This window comes from Scyliorhinus torazame, chromosome 6 (genome assembly GCF_047496885.1).
Source record: "Scyliorhinus torazame isolate Kashiwa2021f chromosome 6, sScyTor2.1, whole genome shotgun sequence".
Classification (NCBI taxonomy): Eukaryota; Metazoa; Chordata; class Chondrichthyes; order Carcharhiniformes; family Scyliorhinidae; genus Scyliorhinus; species Scyliorhinus torazame.
Window position 1 is genome coordinate 12,337,400 of NC_092712.1, and position 23,295 is coordinate 12,360,694.

The 23,295-nt window shown below is 46.2% G+C and overlaps 1 protein-coding gene across 1 annotated transcript; it reads right to left on the bottom strand.

The window, feature by feature from the left end:
• Positions 1-21: 21 nt before the first annotated feature.
• LOC140424672 (fucolectin-like) lies at positions 22-19,826 on the bottom strand. The gene is made up of 5 exons (XM_072507939.1): positions 19,751-19,826; positions 13,192-13,259; positions 11,418-11,700; positions 10,284-10,451; positions 22-167 (listed from the first exon to the last, which is right to left on the bottom strand). Exons 2-4 carry the CDS (start codon positions 13,256-13,258, stop codon positions 10,289-10,291), a joined length of 513 nt encoding a protein of 170 aa, XP_072364040.1. The 5' UTR covers position 13,259; positions 19,751-19,826; the 3' UTR covers positions 22-167; positions 10,284-10,288.
• Positions 19,827-23,295: the final 3,469 nt, after the last annotated feature.

A 23,295-nucleotide genomic window follows, 5' to 3' on the forward strand; every position in this document is an offset into this window, starting at 1 on the left:
ATAGAAAGACCAACAGCCAGGTTTTAATTCATTTGCTTTATTTTATGGAGATGCAGAAAGTGGGGGCCTGTGGACATTTGCTGCAACTGGTTGATTGTCTCTCTGGTTTAATTCAGAGGTCCCAGCGCCATCGAGTTCCTGATAACGTTCATCTCTGCCGCCGATAACTGTGAGAAACAGAATGAAACACAAGTTGTTCTCAATCAACATGGATGGAATCATCTAGAAAGCTTGGAAAGGGCAGGATTTTACAGCCCTTCCTGCCGGCACGGTCTCCCCGTGCCCCCCATGGTGAGCCGCCGTGGTGGGTTCCCTGCCGGTGGAATGGACCATGCAGGCAACGTGCTGGACTCCCCTTCTCCTGGTGGCCCTGACCTCTGCTGTGGTCACTGGGGGCAGCAACATCAATATATATTTATATCACACCCATAACATAAGGACAACCTCCCAAGATGCTTTGTAACAACATGAACAAAGTTAGACACGGAGCCACAGGAGGAGATATTCGGTCAGAGGAGGATTCGAGGAGTTTCGAATGGAGGAAAGTGAGGCAGAGAGCGGGAGAGATGTTTTTTATTTTGTTCCCAGGGTGTGGGAGTCACTGACGAGGTCGCCATTTATTACCCACCCCGAATTCAGAGAATCCACTGCCCCTCCACCTCGCCCACTCCCCCATCCTATCCCCATTACCCCACGCATTGATCACGGCCACTCCACCTAACCTGCACATCTTTGGACTGTGGGAGGAAACCGGAGCACCCGGAGGAAACCCACGCACACACGGGGAGAACGTGCAGACTCTGCACAGACAGTGACACGAGGTCCGGATCAAACCCGGTTCCTTGGTGCTGTGAGGCAGCAGTGCAAATCACTGTGCCACCATGACCTTGTGCAGACAGTGGTGAGCTGCTTCTCAAACCGCTGCAGTCCCTGTGGTGTAGGTACACCCACAGTGCTGTTAGGAAGGGAGTTTCAGGCCTTTCCCAGGATTGTGCCGACATCGCGGGATTCGTGCCGGGCACAACGCGGCCACAAGATCACCCCCATTGTGTGCAGCTTTGATTGCCTTATCTCACAGAGGAGATACTTGTCATAGGGGGAGTGCATTGTGGGTCCCTAGACTGATTCCTTTGACGGCAGGATTGTCGCCTGAGGAGAGATTGGGTCGACCGGGACTGGATTCACTGCAATTTAGAAGAACGAATGAAGATCTCATTGAAATATAAAATTCTGATCGGGCTGGGTGGACTGGACATAGGGGTATTGTTTCCTCTGGCTGGGGGGGTGGAGAACAAGGAGTTACAGTCTCAGGATACAGGGGCGGCCATTTAGGACTGAGATGAGGAGACATTTCTTCCCTCAGAGGGTGGTGAACCTGTGGAATTCTCTCCCACAGAATGCTGGATATCAAGGCACTGAATATATTGAAGAAGGAAATGGATACGTATCTCCAACAAGTGGTACAGAGAGAGAGCTGGAGGGTGGGATTGTACAGAGAGAGAGCTGGAGGATGGGGGTGTACAGGGAGAGAGCTGGAGGATGGGGGTGTACAGGGAGAGAGCTGGAGGATGGGGGTGTACAGGGAGAGAGCTGGAGGATGGGGGTGTACAGGGAGAGAGCTGGAGGATGGGGTTGTACAGGGAGAGAGCTGGAGGATGGGGTGTACAGGGAGAGAGCTGGAGGATGGGGGTGTACAGAGAGAGAGCTGGAGGATGGGGTTGTACAGCGAGAGAGCTGGAGGATGGGGTTGTACAGGGAGAGAGCTGGAGGATGGGGTTGTACAGGGAGAGGGCTGGAGGATGTGGGTGTACAGGGAGAGAGCTGGAGGATGGGGTTGTACAGAGAGAGAGCTGGAGGATGGGGGTGTACAGGGAGAGAGCTGGAGGATGGGGTTGTACAGAGAGAGAGCTGAAGGATGGGGTTGTCCAGGGAGAGAGCTGGAGGATGGGGTTGTACAGGGAGAGAGCTGGAGGATGGGGTTGTACAGGGAGAGAGCTGGAGGATGGGGTTGTACAGGGAGAGAGCTGGAGGATGGGGTTGTACAGGGAGAGAGCTGGAGGATGGGGGTGTACAGGGAGAGAGCTGAAGGATGGGGTTGTCCAGGGAGAGAGCTGGAGGATGGGGTTGTACAGGGAGAGAGCTGGAGGATGGGGTTGTACAGGGAGAGAGCTGGAGGATGGGGGTGTACAGGGAGAGAGCTGGAGGATGGGGCTGTACAGAGAGAGAGCTGGAGGATGGGGGTGTACAGGGAGAGAGCTGGAGGATGGGGGTGTACAGGGAGAGAGCTGGAGGATGGGGGTGTACAGGGAGAGAGCTGGAGGATGGGGGTGTACAGAGAGAGAGCTGGAGGATGGGGGTGTACAGGGAGAGAGCTGGAGGATAGGGGAGTACAGGGAGGGAGCTGGAGGATGGGGTTGTACAGAGAGAGAGCTGGAGGATGGGGGTGTACAGGGAGAGAGCTGGAGGATGGGGGTGTACAGGGAGAGAGCTGGAGGATGGGGGTGTACAGGGAAAGAGCTGGAGGATGGGGTTGTACAGGGAGAGAGCTGGAGGATGGGGGTGTACAGGGAGAGAGTTGGAGGATGGGGTTGTGCAGGGAGAGAGCTGGAGGATGGGGGTGTACAGGGAGAGAGCTGGAGGATGGGGGTGTACAGGGAGAGAGCTGGAGGATGGGGTTGTACAGGGAGAGAGCTGGAGGATGGGGTTGTACAGGGAGAGAGTTGGAGGATGGGGTTGTACAGGGAGAGAGCTGGAGGATGGGGTTGTACAGGGAGAGAGCTGGAGGATGGGGTTGTACAGGGAGAGAGCTGGAGGATGGGGGTGTACAGGGAGACAGCTGGAGGATGGGGGTGTACAGGGAGAGAGCTGGAGGATGGGGTTGTACAGAGAGAGAGAGCTGAAGGATGGGGGTGTACAGGGAGAGAGCTGGAGGATGGGGGTGTACAGGGAGGAGAGCTGGAGGATGGGGGTGTACAGGGAGACAGCTGGAGGATGGGGGTGTACAGGGAGAGAGCTGGAGGATGGGGTTGTACAGAGAGAGAGCTGAAGGATGGGGGTGTACAGGGAGAGAGCTGGAGGATGGGGGTGTACAGAGAGAGAGCTGGAGGATGGGGGTGTACAGGGAGAGAGCTGGAGGATGGGGTTGTACAGGGAGAGAGCTGGAGGATGGGGTTGTACAGGGAGATAGCTGGAGGATGGGGTTGTACAGGGAGAGAGCTGGAGGATGGGGGTGTACAGGGAGAGAGCTGGAGGATGGGGGTGTACAGGGAGAGAGCTGGAGGATGGGGGTGTACAGGGAGAGAGCTGGAGGATGGGGGTGTACAGGGAGAGAGCTGGAGGATGGGGTTGTACAGAGAGAGAGCTGGAGGATGGGGGTGTACAGGGAGAGAGCTGGAGGATGGGGGTGTACAGGGAGAGAGCTGGAGGATGGGGGTGTACAGGGAGAGAGCTGGAGGATGGGGGTGTACAGGGAGGGAGCTGGAGGATGGGGGTGTACAGGAAGAGAGCTGGAGGATGGGGTTGTACAGGGAGAGAGCTGGAGGATGGGGTTGTACAGGGAGAGAGCTGGAGGATGGGGGTGTACAGGGAGAGAGCTGGAGGATGGGGTTGTACAGAGAGAGAGCTGGAGGATGGGGGTGTACAGGGAGAGAGCTGGAGGATGGGGGTGTACAGGGAGAGAGCTGGAGGATGGGGGTGTACAGGGAGAGAGCTGGAGGATGGGGGTGTACAGGGAGAGAGCTGGAGGATGGGGTTGTACAGAGAGAGAGCTGGAGGATGGGGTTGTACAGGGAGAGAGCTGGAGGGTGGGATTGTACAGGGAGAGAGCTGGAGGATGGGGGTGTACAGGGAGAGAGCTGGAGGATGGGGTGTACAGAGAGAGAGCTGGAGGATGGGGGTGGACAGGGAGAGAGCTGGAGGATGGGGTTGTACAGGGAGAGAGCTGGAGGATGGGGTTGTACAGGGAGAGAGCTGGAGGATGGGGTTGTACAGGGAGAGAGCTGGAGGATGGGGGTGTACAGGGAGAGAGCTGGAGGATGGGGTGTACAGAGAGAGAGCTGGAGGATGGGGGTGTACAGGGAGAGAGCTGGATGATGGGGGTGTACAGGGAGAGAGCTGGAGGATGGGGTTGTACAGAGAGAGAGCTGGAGGATGGGGGTGTACAGGGAGAGAGCTGGAGGATGGGGGTGTACAGGGAGAGAGCTGGAGGATGGGGGTGTACAGGGAGAGAGCTGGAAGATGGGGGTGTACAGGGAGAGAGCTGGAGGATGGGGTTGTACAGGGAGAGAGCTGGAGGATGGGGGTGTACAGGGAGAGAGCTGGAGGATGGGGGTGTACAGGGAGAGAGCTGGAGGATGGGGTTGTACAGGAAGAGAGTTGGAGGATGGGGGTGTACAGGGAGAGAGCTGGAGGATGGGGCTGTACAGGGAGAGAGTTGGAGGATGGGGTTGTACAGGGAGAGAGCTGGAGGATGGGGGTGTACAGGGAGAGAGCTGGAGGATGGGGGTGTACAGGGAGAGAGCTGGAGGATGGGGTTGTACAGAGAGAGAGCTGGAGGATGGGGTTGTACAGGGAGAGACCTGGAGGATGGGGTTGTACAGGGAGAGAGCTGGAGGATGGGGGTGTACAGGGAGAGAGCTGGAGGATGGGGGTGTACAGAGAGAGAGCGGGAGGATGGGGGTGTACAGGGAGAGAGCTGGAGGATGGGGTTGTACAGGGAGAGAGCTGGAGGATGGGGGTGTACAGGGAGAGAGCTGGAGGATGGGGGTGTACAGGGAGAGAGTTGGAGGATGGGGTTGTACAGGGAGAGAGCTGGAGGATGGGGGTGCACAGGGTGGATCAGCCATGCTCATGTTGAATTATGGAGCAGGTTCAAAGGGCTGAATGGCCTAATCCTGTTCCTATTTTCTATGATGCTGTGAGTTGTTACCCAATGGTGAAGGGACTTTGGACCCAGCCCCTCGCCAAACAATCCATCGGCTGTTTGAGGGAGGAATCACTGATCGGCTCCAAAACCTGAACCAGCTCCATGTCCTCAGGGCAGTACCACAGGGGCAGGTAGGGGGATAACATGGGGAATGGGATCAGAATGTGGACTAGACTAAACCCCAGGATCCCGAGGGGGTGCAGGCTGCCTGTTAAGTAATGGGTTAAGAGACATTCTAATTAGTAGTCTCATTTATGTTAAGTATCCAATAATTGACAGCGACATGTAAAGAGGCTTCCGGTGGCCTTGGTGTCAGGTGATGTGATGATAGAGTTTTGCGCAGAGTCTGTTAAAGGGAAATAACGGTGTTTGTAAAAAGGAGCAGAACATTTGACTCTTTATACAACAGCAGCTAAACGTCTAACAAATGGGAGCAGAGGACGGTTGCTGTGTAAATGTGAAGGGTTGAAAGATACAACTTTTCCAGATCAAACCAGGAGTGAGTGAGAAAAAAACACCAAAGATACATGGCTGAACCGAGGATAAAGATGGCTGGACATGACTATCCTCCCTTATTTTCTGAAAGGGAAGCGTACGACCAATGGAGAAGTGCAGTAGTTATGTGGACTAAAGTAACTGCTTTGGGAAAGAGAAAACAAGGTATGGCATTGGCTCTTTCTCGACCATATGGCAGTAAAATCCAAAACAAAGTGCTTTCTGAGCTGGAATTGGGAGAGTTAGACTCAGAAGAAGGTCTGGAGACTTTATTACATTATATGGATAAGATTTATAAGAAAGATGACTCGTTAAGTGCGTATGAAGCATGGTCGGATTTTGATAAGTTCTGGAAAATGGAGGATATCTCCATGGAAGACTATATAATGGAATTTGGCAGACTATATAAAAGGCTGCAGAAACACAACCTGGAATTTCCACAGTCTGTGTTGGCCTTTAAATTACTTGACTGTGCTAGGGTGAGCAACATGGATAGGCTCCTGGTTTTAACACGAGTTCAGTTTGCGGATGAGGATACCTTATTCGATCAGATGACAGAAGCTTTGAAAAAGTTTCTGGGGAAACATTCGATTCCGATGGCTCTGATGACCCAAATAGGTCAGCCTGCAATAAGGCAGAATATGGAAGATACACTACTAACAGGATGGCGAAATCGCACGGCTACAAACAGGTTCCAAGACTCTAGAAGGAGATCGGGACCCGGAAATTATGAAGACAGAAACCCAGTTAGGAAACAATAGGAAGATGAACCCCAGAAATGCACGGGGCATGATAAATCGATGTTTTCGATGTGACTCTCAGTCCCATAATGCTTTCAACTGTCCAACTCGTTATAATAGAGTGTTTGAAGTGACACATGACACGGAAGAGTCAGAACAGGAAAAAGATAGTGACCAGAAAGAAGGCATTGTCCTATTGACGAGCAGTTTTACGCCGGGAATGAGGGTGTTGGTTGTAGAATCCTTCAACTGTGCTGTATTGGACAGTGGCTGCACATCTACTGTGTGTGGAATTGACTGGTTAAAATGTTACCTGGACTCTTTGAATGCTGAAAATCGTAACAAGGTTAAGGAATTTGAAAGTTCCACAAGTTTCAGGTTTGGGGATGATCATACTCTGAAGTCGCTGAAAAGAGTGATGATCCCTTGCAATATTGCCGGAGTGAATCATTTCATTAGCACGGATGTTGTATCAAGTGAGATACCTTTGCTTCTGAGCAGACCATCGATGAAGAAAGCACACATGAAACTGGATATGGAACAGGATAAGGCAACAGTTTTTGGAAAGACGGTGGACTTATAATTTACACGGTCGGGACACTATTGTATTCCATTACTGACAAATAATATTTCAAGTAGAGTGGTTAACGATGTGTTAATGGCAGTTGAAAATGGGACTTTAGCTGATAAAAATCTTGTGGTATTAAAACTGCAGAGGCAATTTGCACATCCGTCTCCTCGGAGGCTGAAAAATGTATTAAAGGATGCAGGGGTAAGGGATGACGACTATACTAAACTGATAGAACAGTTTAGTGACCGCTGTGAAGTTTGTAGGAAGTACAGAAGGACACCAGCACGACCGATAGTAACCCTACCTTTGGCCAGAGATTTTAACGACATTGTGGCCATGGAACTTAAGATCTGGAATAAAGCCAATAATATATTTATTTTGCATTTTGTAGATTTAGCAACCAGATTTAGCCAATCACTATTGTACGAAGTAAAGAAAGAGTAATTCTGGATCAAATCGTGGAAAAATGGATAGGGACAGGAATGGGCCCACCGGCAAAATTCCTTACGGACCATGGGGGAGAATTTGCTAATGATGAGTTTTGGGATATGTGTGAAAACATGAATATCACAGTTATGAATACGGCTGCGGAAAACCCATTTAGTAATGGTGTGTATGAAAGAAACCATGAGGTAATAGATGACATGCTCCGGAAAATTTTGGCAGATAGACCAAACTGCAAGTTAAATTCAGCTTTAGCATGGGCGGTACATGCAAAGAATTCATTGTTAATGGTTGGGGGCTATAGTCCCTATCAATTAGTGTTTGGTAGAAATCCTAAAATTCCATCCATTTTAGATGACCAACCTCCAGCTTGGGAAGGGACTACAATTAGCTCTGCCTTTGCTGAACATTTAAATGCATTACATAGCAGTAGAAAAGCGTTTTTGGAAGCAGACGTCTCTGAAAGAATTCGCAGAGCTTTAAGACATAATGTCAAATACCGTTTTTCAGCAAGGAGACAAGGTATTCTATAAGAGAGACAATTTTAGTGAATGAAAAGGCCCAGGAAAGATCATAGGCATAGATGGCAAAACAATTATTTTGCAACATGGCAATCAAACTGTGAGTGTATATTCATCAAGGATAATGGGTCCAGATTACAAATTTTCAAATTTAGACAGAGCAGACAGACATGACGAAGAACCAGAGTCATCTGGCATGCACGTGCTACAGAACTATGAGGACCAGTTACCTGATATAGACAGGGTTTCTGTAGAGGACACAACACTTCTCATGAATTAGAACAGGTCATTTTTCCGAAAGGACAACTGTCAAAAGTTGGTACAAAAGTGACATACTTGCCTGAAAGGTCTAGTCAATGGAAGGATGCAATGGAAGGTAGAGCAGGGAAGGCCACTGGAAAGTATAAACATTAGTTGAATGTACAGCATTCAGGGGAAGGAGTCAAGACAATGGATTGGGAAAACGAAGTTCAAAAATGGAGGGCACAGAAACGCAGTGCCAGTTCAGATAGTACATCGGATAGTGAACAGGTCCGCAGGAAAAGGCCGAGAACTATTGAAAGGACATCCCACAGCAGAAGGGAAAGATCAAGCAGTAGCAGTACAGAACGAGATACCAGGCGGGAGAGGGGACGTATCAAGATCTCGGAACATGAGTAAGACTACGAATACCAATAGGAGTAGAAGCCCACATGCACGTGAGATTTTGGTGGCTTCCAATAAATTAGATGAAAAAGTTATCAAAGATGCTGAACAGCAAGAACTGCATAGTTGGAGTGAATTTGGGGTATACACAGAAGTACCGGATAGGGGACAAAGAGCTCTATCCCACAGATGGATTTGCACGGAAAAGGTTCTTCCGGATGGAACTTATAAGGCAAAGGCCAGGCTTGTGGCAAGGGGATTTGAAGAAAACTTAGAAGATCAGGATTTAAGGGTAGATTCACCTACATCAGGAAAGGTTATTTTAAAGATCTTCTTGGCTCTATTAGCCACAAAGGCATGGGAATGCAAATCTATAGATATAAAAGCTGCCTTTTTGCAGGGGCATCAGCTCCAGAGAGACATTTTTCTCCGCCCTCCTAAAGAAGCAGCTAACACAGAAGGGGTACTCTGGAAGTTGAACAAATGTGTATATGGATTAAATGATGCATCTAGAATCTGGTATTTTTCAGTAAGGTCAGTTTTGTTAAAGTTAGGCTGTTGCCAGTTGAAAGCAGATCCGGCAATGTTTTACTGGCACTATAAAGGAAATCTTTCTGGCATCTTTATAATGCATGTCGCTGATTTTCTGTGGGGTGGGACTAGTGATTTTGAAGCTATTGTAATCTCTGGTTTGAGGAAAGAATTCAGGGTTGGAAGTCAGGCTTCCGGTGCATTTAAATATATTGGACTGGAATTTGGACAGACTAAGTTAGGGGCAACTTTACGTCAGCAATCTTATTTGGAAAGCATCAGCCCAATAGCAATTAGTCGTGGCCGGGTTTCACAAAAAGACGCAATGGTTTCAAAGATGGAAAAAGAGCAACTGCGAAGTTTAATTGGGCAACTGAACTGGTTAGGTAGACAGACTAGACCGGACGTGAGGTTTGATGCCTTAGAGTTGAGTACAAAAATGAATGACCCCAAAGTGGAAGACATAATAAGAGCAAATAAAGCGTTGGTCAAACTAAAAATGCAGGAGTGTGTTTTGAGGTTCCTGGTTTTAGGTGACCTTAGGCACTTGAAACTCGTAGTCTATAGTGATGCATCCTATGCAAATTTATGTGATGGGGTTTAAAGCACAGGAGGCTTTAGAATTTTCCTTTTGGGGAACAATGGTAAATGTTGCCCTCTGTGTGGGAAACAATTAAAATAAGGAGAGTGGTCAAAAGCACTTTGGCTGCTGAGACGTTAAGCCTTGTAGAGGCGGTGGATATGGCCTTTTTTATATCTCAGATATTGACAGAAATGTTGGGATTAGGGGATTTGGGTAATATACCTATTGACTGTCACATTGACACTAAACCCCTGTGGGAAACTGTGCACTCTCCAAAAAGTGTCAATGAAAAAAGGTTAAGGTTAAGTTTGAAGCAGATGTTGGACAGAGGGGAAAGAGCAAAAATTAAATGGGTCGACAATAGCTATCAATTGTCAGACTATTTTACAAAAAGAGGAGCGTGTTCACAGAAACTTTTGGATATTGTTAATGAAGGGCGCCTGTTTCTGTGACTGTATGATTTTCTTCAAAAAAGATGAAAAAAGAAGGGGGGAAATTTCGTGTGTGTTTTTGAGTTTCTTGTAATTTTGTTTTCACCCAACTATTTTCTTTTTCTCCAAGGAAGGGGAGACTGTTAAGTAATGGGTTAAGAGGCATTCCAATTGGGTCTCATTTATGTTAAGTATCCAATAATTGACACTGATATGTAAAGAGGCTTCAGGTGGCCTTGGTGTCAGGTGATGTGATGATAGAATTTTGCGCAGAGTCTGTTAAAGGGAAATGAAGGTGTTTGTAAAAAGGGAGCAGAACCTTTGACTCTTTATACAACAGCAGCCAAACGGCTAACACTGCCCAGTGGTTTGACCAAAGGTGAGGCAATTTCACTTACCGGCTCTAATCGTCAACCTGACCTCTCTCAGTTGCGTAAATCTCCACCTCACAGAGAGTCAGATAGTCACGCCTTCCTGGGATGATGACATTCACATAGCGACCGTGCATGCCACTACATTCAAACATTTCGTCCTCGCCAGCTCCAATTGATTTGATGGTCGCACACCTAGAAAAATAACTTCATGTTAAAATCGGAATTTTAAAGACAATTTCGAGGACCCAATTCATTATTTTCAATTAAGGGGCAATTTAGCGCGGCCAATCCACTTACCCTGCACATCTTTGGGGTGTGGGGGCGAAACCCACGCAAACACGGGGAGAATGTGCAAACTCCACACGGACAGTGACCCAGAGCCGGGATCGAACCTGGGACCTCGGCGCCGTGAGGCTGCAATGCTAGCCACTGTGCAACCGCGCTGCCTAAAATCTGAATATATGACCCATGTGGACAGGTGCCTAGGTGCTCAGCAGCCCGGTAGCACAAGTGGATAGCACTGTGACTTCACAGCGCCAGGGTCCCAGGTTCGATTCCCGGCTTGGGTCACTGTCTGTGCGGAGTCTGCACATCCTCCCCGTGTGTGCGTGGGTTTCCTCCGGGTGCTCCGGTTTCCTCCCACAGTCCAAAGACGTGCAGGTTAGGTGGATTGGCCGTGATAAATTGCCCTCAGTGACCAAAAAGGTTAGGAGGGGTTATTGGGTTACGGGGATAGGGTGGAAGTGAGGGCTTAAGTGGGTCGGTGCAGACTCGATGGGCTGAATGGCCTCCTTCTGCACTGTATGTTCTATCTCCAAATAATGACAAGAAGCATTTATAAAATAAAATGTCCCAAAACTGCTCCACAAGGCTGAGTATCAAATATAATCTGACGCCAACATATCGACTAGACCTGTACTTAAAGCTGTGAGCCTAATGTAGCTCAATAAGATCCCACCAATGGCAATGACAGAATGGACCAGTTATTTTTTTGAGTGACGTTAGTTGGGAGAAATGTTGGCAGGAATACAGCAAAGTTCAGTTGCAGCATCTACGACGTACATTCCCACCACATCCACCCCTCCTCCTACACAATCACGGTGGCCCCTTGCTCCCACCCGCACCCCACAGGAGGCTTTACCCTTCTCTCCAACTTACAAAGGGTTGTTGTTGCCATTATTGTCCAGCGAGTCTCCAATCCGAATCTCTGCTCCGTTGAGACGTTGGGGACAACAGTCCCCTCTGTTGGTGATTCTGATTGAGTTTATCTCCTGCGACCTGTGTAAATCTGCTCTCCACCAAGGATTCAGGTCGTTTTGTGTAGCCGTGCAGGATGATTTCAGGAAATTGGAATCTGTGTTTCCATCCACAGCATTAATTGGATCACTATGAAAATCATAGACACTGGACTGTGTAGCTCGAGCGGTGCCGGATAGATTCACTGCAAGAACAAACACAGTCACTGAAACCTCACGCACCATCATTGCCACATTGATAGACTTTCACTGCAGGAAAGGTGGAACAAGCTGAACATCCCAGATCTGCCAGAGAATCAATGGAAACAGCAGAAAGCTTAAAGCTCAGAATTGGGACAATATTGGGCTGGAATCTGCTGGGGGAATAACCGCGAGTTAATGACACACGCTGTGGGCAGCAAGGTCCGGATAAGAGCTGCTCTGCGAATTGCGAATTTGAAAGTTGGTTCACACTGAGTTCTGAGGTCACCCTTCAACATTTTTAAGAGACAAACGAAACCCAGCCTGACAATCCTTTCCTGATATGTAAGCCCACCAGCTTCCCGTACCGGCCTCTCCGAACAGGCGCCGGAATGTGGCGACTAGGGGCTTTTCACAGTAACTTCATTTGAAGCCGACTCGTGACAATAAGCGATTTTCATTTCATTTCATTTCACACGTTACTGGTATCATCCTTGTAAATCTACCCTGTCCAGTGCCTCTATGTCCATGTTACAGTATGGAGACCAGTACTGGACTCAGTCCTCTAAGTAGTCAAACCAAGTTGCAATACAGGTTTGGTGTAATTTGCATACTTTTCAATTCTTTCCCAACCTATAAATAAATCTGGTGTTTGGGGTCTTCCTCTGATCCCTTTGATCCTCTCGCCCACCCAGATCCTTCAATCTCATTGTTTCTGAAAAGTAATAAGAACACTGGTTCCTATTGATATAACCTGACAGATTAATGCAGACTACTGAGGGGTGGAACATAGATGAGAAATAGGTGGAGGCCAAGGAGAGATTGTTGGGGGAGACCAGAACTACCTCAGCAGGAGCAGAAAGAGAAACCATTGGAAAGGATTGTCTGGCTGTGATTAGATAGATAAGAATGGACCTGGGAGGGAGCAGCCCCACCCAGCTGGACAGCAGTGTTGGAGGAGGATGCTGAGGTCAAACCATGTCAAAGCTGCAGACAGGTCGAGAGGGATGAGGAGGGGAGTTCACTTTTGTCACAGTCAGAGAGGATGTAATTCTGACTGCTCTGAGCCGTTTCAGTCATGTGGATGGACAGAAAGATGATTGGAGGGATTCAACAGGAAATTTCCTGGATCATTGGCATGGATTTGGGAGACGGGAGCACTTTCTGGGACTTGGGGGAGGAAAGGGAGATTGGAAAGGGAACAGACTGTATAGACGGAGGGGGTCAAGGGTTTGTTTTTGAGGAGACGGGTGACAAGGCTCAGATAAGCCAATGGAACAGGGCCTGAGCGGAGGAAATCTTCATAACATTAAAGTCTAAGTCTCTCCTTCAATGGAAATACTATTCGCTATTAGTGTAAGGTTATCTGTAAACTAGAGTCAGCAGCGGGCCAGAAACCCCCAGATAAAGCCCCCAGTATCTTAGAGAAGGTAACCCAGAAATTGCACAGGAACAGGAAAATCACTAGATTTCACCAGCAATCCTGGGATTCTTACCTTCTGCAAGTCCAAATTTGAGGATCAGAGTGAAGCAGAGAACTGTGGACAGCATGATCATCCTCATCCTCAGGATCAAAACAGAAGAGGCACCAAATTAGGTTAGAATATACACTGATCCTGCCTCACATCATAAATGCTCTTTTCCAAGCTCCCCATCATCGCTGCCCCACCCCCACCCTTCCTTCCCGCTGTGAACACTGAGAAGGAGGTTCCCACCAGTAATAAACCACCAATGGGGGTTCAGTAATAAACCTGTGATGGGGGTTCAGTAATAATCCTGTAATGGGGGTTCAGTAATAAACCTGTGATGATGGTTCAGTTATAAACCTGTGAAGGGGGTTCCCACCAGTAGTAAACCAACGATGGGGGTTCAGTAATAAACATGTGATGAGTGTTCAGTAATAAACCTGTGATGGGGGTTCAGTAATAAACCTGTGATGGGGGTTCAGTAATAAACCTGTGATGGGGGTTCAGTAATAAACCTGTGATGCGGGTTCAGTAATAAACCTGTGATGGGGGTTCAGTAATAAACATGTGATGTGGGTTCAGTAATAAACCTGTGATGAGGGTTCAGTAATAAACCTGTGATGGGGGTTCAGTAATAAACCTGTGATGGGGGTTCAGTAATAAACCTGTGACAGGGGTTCTCACCAGTAATAAACCACCGATGGGGGTTCAGTAATAATTCTGTGCTGGGGTTTCAGTAATAAACCTGTGATGGGGGTTCAATAGTAAACCACCGATGGGGGTTCAGTAATAATCCTGTGATGGGGGTTCAGTAATAAACCTGTGATGATGGTTCAGTAATAAACCTGTGAAGGAGGATCAGTAATAAACCTGTGAAGGAGGTTCCCACCAGTAGTAAACCAACAATGGGGGTTCAGTAATAAACCTGTGATGTGGGTTCACTAATAAACCTGTGATGAGGGTTCAGTAATAACTCTGCGACGGGGTTTCAGTGCTAAACCTGTGATGTGTGTTCCCACCAGTAATAAACCTGTGATGAGGGTTCAGTAATAAACCTGTGATGAGGGTTCAGCAATAACCCTGCGACGGGGATTCAGTAATATCCCTGCGACGGGGGTTCAGTAATAATCCTGTGATGAATGTTCAGTAATAAACCTGTGATGGGGGTTCAGTAATAAACCTGCGATGAATGTTCAGTAATAAACCTGTGATGGGGGTTCAGTAATGAACCTGTGATGGGGGTTCAGTAATAAACCTGTGATGAGGGTTCAGTAATAAACCTGTGATGAGGGTTCAGTAATAACTCTGCGACGGGGTTTCAGTGCTAAACCTGTGATGTGTGTTCCCACCAGTAATAAACCTGTGATGTGGGTTCAGTAATAAACCTGTGATGGGGGTTCAGTAATAAACCTGTGATGTGGGTTCAGTAATAAACCTGTGATGAGGGTTCAGCAATAACCCTGCGACGGGGATTCAGTAATATCCCTGCGACGGGGGTTCAGTAATAATCCTGTGATGGAGGTTCAGTAATAAACCTGTAATGGGGTTCAGTAATAAACCTGTGATGATGGTTCAGTTATAAACCTGTGAAGGGGGTTCAATAATAAACCTGTGATGGGGGTTCAGTAATAAACCTGTGATGGGGGTTCAGTAATAAACCTGTGATGGGGGTTCAGTAATAAACCTGTGATGGGGGTTCAGTAATAAACCTGTGACAGGGGTTCCCACCAGTAATAAACCACCGATGGGGTTTCAGTAATAATCCTGTGATGGGGGTTCAGTAATAAACCTGTGATGATGGTTCAGCAATAAACCTGTGAAGGAGGATCAGTAATAAACCTGTGAAGGAGGTTCCCACCAGTAGTAAACCAATGATGGGGGTTCAGTAATAAACCTGTGATGGTGGTTCAGTAATAAACCTGCGATGGGGGTTCAGTAATAAACCTGTGATGGTGGTTCAGTAATAAACCTGTGATGGTGGTTCAGTAATAAACCTGTGATGGGGTTTCAGTAATAAACCTGTGATGGTGGTTCAGTAATAAACCTGTGATGGGGGTTCAGTAATAAACCTGTGATGTGGGTTCACTAATAAACCTGTGATGAGGGTTCAGTAATAAACCTGTGATGGGGGTTCAGTAATAGCTCTGCGACGGGGTTTCAGTACTAAACCTGTGATGTGTGTTCCCACCAGTAATAAACCTGTGATGTGGGTTCAGTAATAAACCTGTGATGAGGGTTCAGCAATAACCCTGCGACGGGGATTCAGTAACATCCCTGCGATGGGGGTTCAGTAATAATCCTGTGATGGAGGTTCAGTAATAAACCTGTAATGGGGTTCAGTAATAAACCTGTGATGATGGTTCAGTTATAAACCTGTGAAGGGGGTTCCCACCAGTAGTAAACCAACGATGGGGGTTCAGTAATAAACCTGTGATGGGGGTTCAGTACTAAACCTGCGATGGGGATTCAGTAATAAACATGTGATGGGGGTTCAGTACTAAACCTGTGATGGGGGTTCAGTAATAAACCTGTGATGAGTGTTCAGTAATAAACCTGTGATGGGGGTTCAGTAATAAACCTGTGATGGGGGTTCAGTAATAAACCTGTGATGGGGGTTCAGTAATAAACCTGTGATGGGGGTTCAGTAATAAACCTGTGATGGGGGTTCAGTAATAAACCTGTGAAGGAGGATCAGTAATAAACCTGTGAAGGAGGTTCCCACCAGTAGTAAACCAACGATGGGGGTTCAGTAATAATCCAGTGATGGGGGTTCAGTAATAAACCTGTGATGATGGTTCAGTAATAAACCTGTGAAGGAGGATCAGTAATAAACCTGTGAAGGAGGTTCCCACCAGTAGTAAACCAACGATGGGGGTTCAGTAATAAACCTGTGATGTGGGTTCAGTAATAAAGCTGTGATGAGGGCTCAGTAATAACTCTGCGACGGGGTTTCAGTACTAAACCTGTGATGTGTGTTCCCACCAGTAATAAACCTGTGATGGGGGTTCAGTAATAAACCTGTGATGGGGGTTCAGTAATAAACCTGTGATGTGGGTTCCGTAATAAACCTGTGATGAGGGTTCAGTAATAACCCTGCGACGGGGGTTCAGTAATATCCCTGCGACGGGGGTTCAGTAATAAACCTGTGATGAGGGTTCAGTAATAAACCTGTGATGGAGGTTCAGTAATAAATCTGTGATGGGGGTTCAGTAAAACACCTGTAATGGGGGTTCAGTAATAAACCTGTGATTGGGGTTCAGTAATAAACCTGTGATGGGGGTTCAGTACTAAACCTGTGATGTGTGTTCCCACCAGGAAAAACCTGTGATGGGGGTTCAGTAATAAACCTGTGATTGGGGTTCAGTACTAAACCAGTGATTGGGGTTCAGTAATAAACCTGTGATGTGTGTTCCCACCAGTAATAAACCTGTGATGGGGGTTCAGTAATAAACCTGTGATGTGGGTTCAGCAATAAACCTGTGATGAGGGTTCAGTAATAACCCTGCGACGGGGGTTCAGTACTAAACCTGTGATGTGTGTTCCCACCAGTAATAAACCTGTGATGGGGGTTCAGTAATAAGCCTGTGATGAGGGTTCATTAATAAACCTGTGATTGGGGTTCAGTAATAAAACAGTGAGGGAGGTTCAGTAATAAACCTGTGATGGGGGTTCAGTAATAAACCTGTGATGGGGGTTCAGTAATAAACCTGTGATGAGGGTTCAGTAATAAACCTGTGATGGGGGTTCAGTGATAAACCTGTGATGGGGGTTCAGTAATAAACCTGTGATGGGGGTTCTGCAATAAACCTGTGATTGGGGTTCAGTAATAAACCTGTGATTGGGGTTCAGTAATAAACCTGTGATGGGGGTTCTGCAATAAACTTGTGATTGGGGTTCAGTAATAAACCTGTGATTGGGGTTCAGTAATAAACCTTTGATGGGGATTCTGCAATAAACCTGTGATGGGGGTTCTGCAATAAACCTGTGATGAGGGTTCAGTAATAAACCTGTGATGGGGTTTCAGTAATAAAGCTGTGATGGGGGTTCAGTAATAAACCTGTAATGCGGGTTCAGCAATATACCTATGATGGTGTTCCCACCAGTAATAACCCTGTGATGGGGGTTAAGTAATAAACCTGTGCTGGAGGTTCAGTAATAAACCAGTGATAAGGGTTCAGTAATAAACCTGTGATAGGGGTTCAGTAATAAACCCGCGATGGGGGTTCAGTAATAGACCTTTGATGGGGGTTCAGTAATAAACCTGCGATGGGGGTTCAGTAATAAAGCTGTGATGGAGGTTCAGTACTAATCCTGTGATGGGGGTTCCCACCAGTAATAAACCAGCGATGAGGGTTCGGTAATAAACCTGTGATGAAGGTTCAGTAATAAACCTGCGATAGGGGTTCAGTAATAAACCTTTGATGGGGGTTCAGTAATAAACCTGTGATGTGTGTTCCCACCAGTAATAAACCTGTGATGGGGGCTCAGTAATAAACCTGTGATGGGGGCTCAGTAATAAACATGTTATGGTGGTTCAGTAATAAACCTGTAATGGGGGTTCAGTAATAAACATGTTATGGGTTTCAGTAATAAGCCTGTGATGGGGGTTCCCACCAGTAATAAACCACTGATGGGGGTTCAGTAATAAACCTGTGATGATGGTTCAGTAATAAACCTGTGATGGGGGTTTCCACCAGTAATATACCAGCGATGGGGGTTCAGTAATAAACCTGTGATGGAGGTTCAGTAATAAACATGTGATGATGGTTCAGTAATAAACATGCGATAGGGGTTCTGTAATAAACCTGTGATGGGGGTTCAGTACTAAACCTGTGATGGGGGTTCAGTAATAAACCTGTGATGGAGGTTCAGTAATAAACCTGTGATGATGGTTCAGTAATAAATATGCGATAGGGGTTCTGTAATAAACCTGTGATGGGGGTTCAGTAATAATCCTGTGATGGGGGTTCAGTAATAAACCAGCGCTGGGAGTTCAGTAATAAATCTGTGATGGGGGTTCAGTGCTAAACCTGTGATGGGAGTTCCCACCAGTAATAAACTAGCGATGGGGGTTCAGTAATAAACCTGTGATGGAAGTTCAGTAATAAACCTGCAATAGGGGTTCAGTAATAAACCTGTGATGGGGGTTCAGTACTGAACCTGTGATGGGGGTTCAGTAATAAACCTATGATGGGGGTTCCCACCAGTAATAAAGCTGTGACGGGGTTTCAGTAATAAACCTGTGATGGGTGTTGAGTAATAAACCTTTGAAGCGGGTTCAGCAATCAACCTGTGATAGGGGTTCAGTAATAAACCTGTGATGTGTGTTCCCACCAGTAATAAACCTGTGATGGGGGTTCAGTAATAAACCTGTGATGGGGGTTCCCACCAGTAATAAACCTGCGATGGGGGTTCAGTAATAAACCTGTGAAGGGGGTTCAGTAATAAACCTGTGATGGGGTTCAGCAATAAACCTGCGATGGGGTTCAGCAATAAACCTGTGATGATGGTTCAGTAATAAACCTGCGATAGGGGTTCTGTAATAAACCTGTGATGGGGGTTCAGTAATAAACCTGTGATGGGTGTTCCGTAATAAACCTGTGATGGGGGTTCAGTAATAAACCTGTGATGGGGGTTCAGTACTAAACCCGTGATGGGAGTTCCCACCAGTAATAAACCTGTGACAGGGGTTCCCACCAGTAATAAACCTGTGATGGGGTTTCAGTAATAAACCTGTGAAGGGGGTTCACACCAGTAATAAACCTGTGATGGGGTTCAGCAATAAACCTGTGATGGGGTTCAGTAATAAACCTGTGATGGGGTTCAGCAATAAACCTGTGATGGGGTTCAGTAATAAACCTGCGATGGGGGTTCAGTAATAAACCTGTGAAGGGGGTTCACACCAGTAATAAACCTGTGATGGGGTTCAGCAATAAACCTGTGATGGGGTTCAGTAATAAACCTGTGATGGGGGTCAGTAATAAACCTGTGATAGGAGTTCAGTAATAAATCTGTGATGAGGGTTCCCACCAGTAATAAACCTGTGATGTTGGTTCAGTAATAAACCTGTGATGTGGGTTCAGTAATAAACCTGTGATGTGGGTTCAGTAGTAAACCTGTGATGGAGGTTCAGTACAAAACCTGCGATGGGGCTTCAGTAATAAACTTGTGATGGGGGTTCAGTAATAAACCTGTGATGGGGGTTCAGTAATAAACCTGTGAAGGGGGTTCAGTAATAAACCTGTAATGGGGGTTCAGTAATAACTCTGTGATTGGGGTTCAGTAATAAACCTGTGATGGGGGTTCAGTAATAAACCTGTGATGGGGTTCAGTAATAAACCTGTGATGTGGGTTCAGTACTAAACCTGTGATGAGGGTTCAGTAATAAACCTGTGATGTGGTTCCAGTAATAAACCTGTGATGAGGGTTCAGTAATAACCCTGCAACGGGGTTTCAGTACTAAACCTGTGATATTTGTTCCCACCAGTAATAAACCTGTGAAGAGGTTTCAGTAATAAACCTGTAATGAGGGGTCAGTAATAAACCTGTGATGGGGGTTCAGTAATAAACCTCTGATGGGGATTCCCACCTGTAATAAACCAGCGATGGGGGTTCAGTAATAAACTTGTGATGGAGGTTCAGTAATAAACCTCTGATGGGGATTCCAACCTGTAATAAACCAGTGAAGGGGTTTCAGTAATAAACCTGTAATGAGGGTTCAGTAATAAACTTGTGATGGGGGTTCAGTAATAAACCTGTGATGGGGATTACCACCAGTAATAAACCAGTGGTGTGGGTTCAGTAATAAACCTGTGATGGGGGTTCAGTAATAAACCTCTGATGGGGATTCCCACCTGTAATAAACCAGTGATGGGGGTTCAGTAATAAACCTGTGATGGAGGTTCAGTAATAAACCTGTGATGGGGGTTCAGTAATAAACGTGTGATGGGGGTTCAGTAATAAACCTGTAATGAGGGTTCAGTAATAAACCTGAGATGGAGGTTCAGTAATAAACCTGTGATGGGGGTTCAGTCATAAACCTGTGATTGGGGTTCAGTAATAAACCTGTGATGGGAGTTCCCACCAGTAATAAACCTGTGATGGGGTCCCATTAATAAACCTGTGATAGAGGTTCAGTAATAAACCTGTGATGAGGGTTCAGTCATAAACCTGTGATGGGGGTTCAGTAATAAACCTGTGATGGGGGTTCAGTAAAAAACCTGTGATAGAGGTTCAGTAATAAACCTGTGATGAGGGTTCAGTAATAAACCTGTGATGGGGGTTCAGTAATAAACCTGTGATGGGGGTTCATAATAAACCTGTGATGGGGGTTCAGTAATAAATCTGTGATGGGGGTTCAGTAATAAACCTGTGATGGTGGTTCAGTAATAAACCTTTGATGGTGGTTCAGTAATAAACCTGTGATGGTAGTTCAGTAATAAACCTGTGATGGGGGTTCAGTAATAAACCTGTGATAGAGGTTCAGTAATAAACCTGTGATGAGGGTTCAGTAATAAACCTGTGATGAGGGTTCAGTAATAAACCTGTGATGGGGGTTCAGTAATAAACCTGTGATCGGGGTTCAGTAATAAACCTGTGATGGGGGTTCAGTAATAAACCTGCGATGGGGGTTCTGTAATAAACCTGTAATGGGGGTTCAGTACTAAACCTGTGATGGGGGTTCAGTAATAAACCCGTGATGCGGGTTCAGTAATAAACCTGTGATTGGGGTTCAGTAATAAACCTGTGATGGAGGTTCAGTAATAATCCTGTGATGGGGGTTCAGTGATAAACCTGTAATGGGGGTATAGTAATAAATTTGTAATGGTAGTTCCCACAAGTAATAAACCTGTGAAGGGGTTTCAGTAATAAACCTGTGATGAGAGTTCAGTAATAAACCTGTGTTGGTAGTTCAGTAATAAATCTGTGATGAGGGTTCAGTAATAAACCTGTGATGGTAGTTCAGTAATAAATCTGTGATGAGGGTTCAGTAATAAACCTGTGATGGGGGTTCAGTAATAAACCTGTGATGGTAGTTCAGTAATAAACCTGTAATGGGGGTATAGTAATAAACTTGTGATGGGAGTTCCCACAAGTAATAAACTTGTGAAGGGGTTTCAGTAATAAACCTGTGATGGGGGTTCAGTAATAAACCTGTGATGTGGTTCCAGTAATAAACCTGTGATGAGGGTTCAGTAATAACCCTGCAACGGGGTTTCAGTACTAAACCTGTGATGTGTGTTCCCACCAGTAATAAACCTGTGAAGAGGTTTCAGTAATAAACCTGTAATGAGGGGTCAGTAATAAACCTGTGATGGGGGTTCAGTAATAAACCTCTGATGGGGATTCCCACCTGTAATAAACCAGCGATGGGGGTTCAGTAATAAACTTGTGATGGAGGTTCAGTAATAAACCTGTGATGGGGGTTCAGTAATAAACCTGTAATGGGGGTTCAGTAATAAATCTGTGATTGGGGTTCAGTAATAAACCTGTGATGGGGGTTCAGTAATAAACCTGTGATGGGGTTCAGTAATAAACCTGTGATGTGGGTTCAGTAATAAACCTGTGATGAGGGTTCAGTAATAACCCTGCGACGGGGGTTCAATACTGAACCTGTGATGTGTGTTCCCACCAGTAATAAACCTGTGATGTGGGTTCAGTAATAAACCTGTGATGAGGGTTCAGTAATAACCCTGCGACGGGCATTCAGTACTAAACCTGTGATGGGGGTTCAGTAATAAACCTGTGATGGGAGTTCCCACCAGTAATAAACCTGTGAAGGGGTTTCAGTAATAAACCTGTAATGAGGGTTCAGTAATAAACCTGTGATGGTGGTTCAGTAATAAACCTGTGATGGTAGTTCAGTAATAAACCAGTGGTGTGGGTTCAGTAATAAACCTGTGATGGAGGTTCAGTAATAAACCTGCGATGGGGCTTCAGTAATAAACCTGTGATGGGGGTTCAGTAATAAACGTGTGATGGGGGTTCAGTAATAAACCTGTAATGAGGGTTCAGTAATAAACCTGAGATGGAGGTTCAGTAATAAACCTGTGATGGGGGTTCAGTCATAAACCTGTGATTGGGGTTCAGTAATAAACCTGTGATGGGAGTTCCCACCAGTAATAAACCTGTGATGGGGTCCCATTAATAAACCTGTGATAGAGGTTCAGTAATAAACCTGTGATGAGGGTTCAGTAATAAACCTGTGATGGGGGTTCAGTCATAAACCTGTGATGGGGGTTCAGTAATAAACCTGTGATGGGGGTTCAGTAATAAACCTGTGATAGAGGCTCAGTAATAAACCTGTGATGGGGGTTCAGTAAAAAATCTGTGATAGAGGTTCAGTAATAAACCTGTGATGAGGGTTCAGTAATAAACCTGTGATGGGGGTTCAGTAATAAACCTGTGATGGGGGTTCATAATAAACCTGTGATGGGGGTTAAGTAATAAATCTGTGATGGGGGTTCAGTAATAAACCTGTGATGGTGGTTCAGTAATAAACCTTTGATGGTGGTTCAGTAATAAACCTGTGATGGTAGTTCAGTAATAAACCTGTGATGGGGGTTCAGTAATAAACCTGTGATAGAGGTTCAGTAATAAACCTGTGATGAGGGTTCAGTAATAAACCTGTGATGAGGGTTCAGTAATAAACCTGTGATGGGGGTTCAGTAATAAACCTGTGATCGGGGTTCAGTAATAAACCTGTGATGGGGGTTCAGTAATAAACCTGCGATGGGGGTTCTGTAATAAACCTGTGATGGGGGTTCAGTACTAAACCTGTGATGGGGGTTCAGTAATAAACCCGTGATGAGGGTTCAGTAATAAACCTGTGATGGGGGTTCAGTAATAAACCTGTGATGGAGGTTCAGTAATAAACCTGTGATGAGGGTTCAGTGATAAACCTGTAATGGGGGTATAGTAATAAATTTGTAATGGTAGTTCCCACAAGTAATAAACCTGTGTAGGGGTTTCAGTAATAAACCTGTGATGAGAGTTCAGTAATAAACCTGTGTTGGTAGTTCAGTAATAAATCTGTGATGAGGGTTCAGTAATAAACCTGTGATGGTAGTTCAGTAATAAATCTGTGATAAGGGTTCAGTAATAAACCTGTGATGGGGGTTCAGTAATAAACCT

Coding starts and splice junctions, on each gene's coding strand:
- LOC140424672 (XM_072507939.1), bottom strand. CDS start 13,258: ATGAGGATGATCATGCTGTCCACAGTTCTCTGCTTCACTCTGATCCTC. Junction 11,701..13,191: donor CAAATTTGGACTTGCAGAAG/GTAAGAATCCCA, acceptor TTGTTCTTGCAG/TGAATCTATCCGGCACCGCT. Junction 10,452..11,417: donor AATGGCAACAACAACCCTTT/GTAAGTTGGAGA, acceptor TTATTTTTCTAG/GTGTGCGACCATCAAATCAA.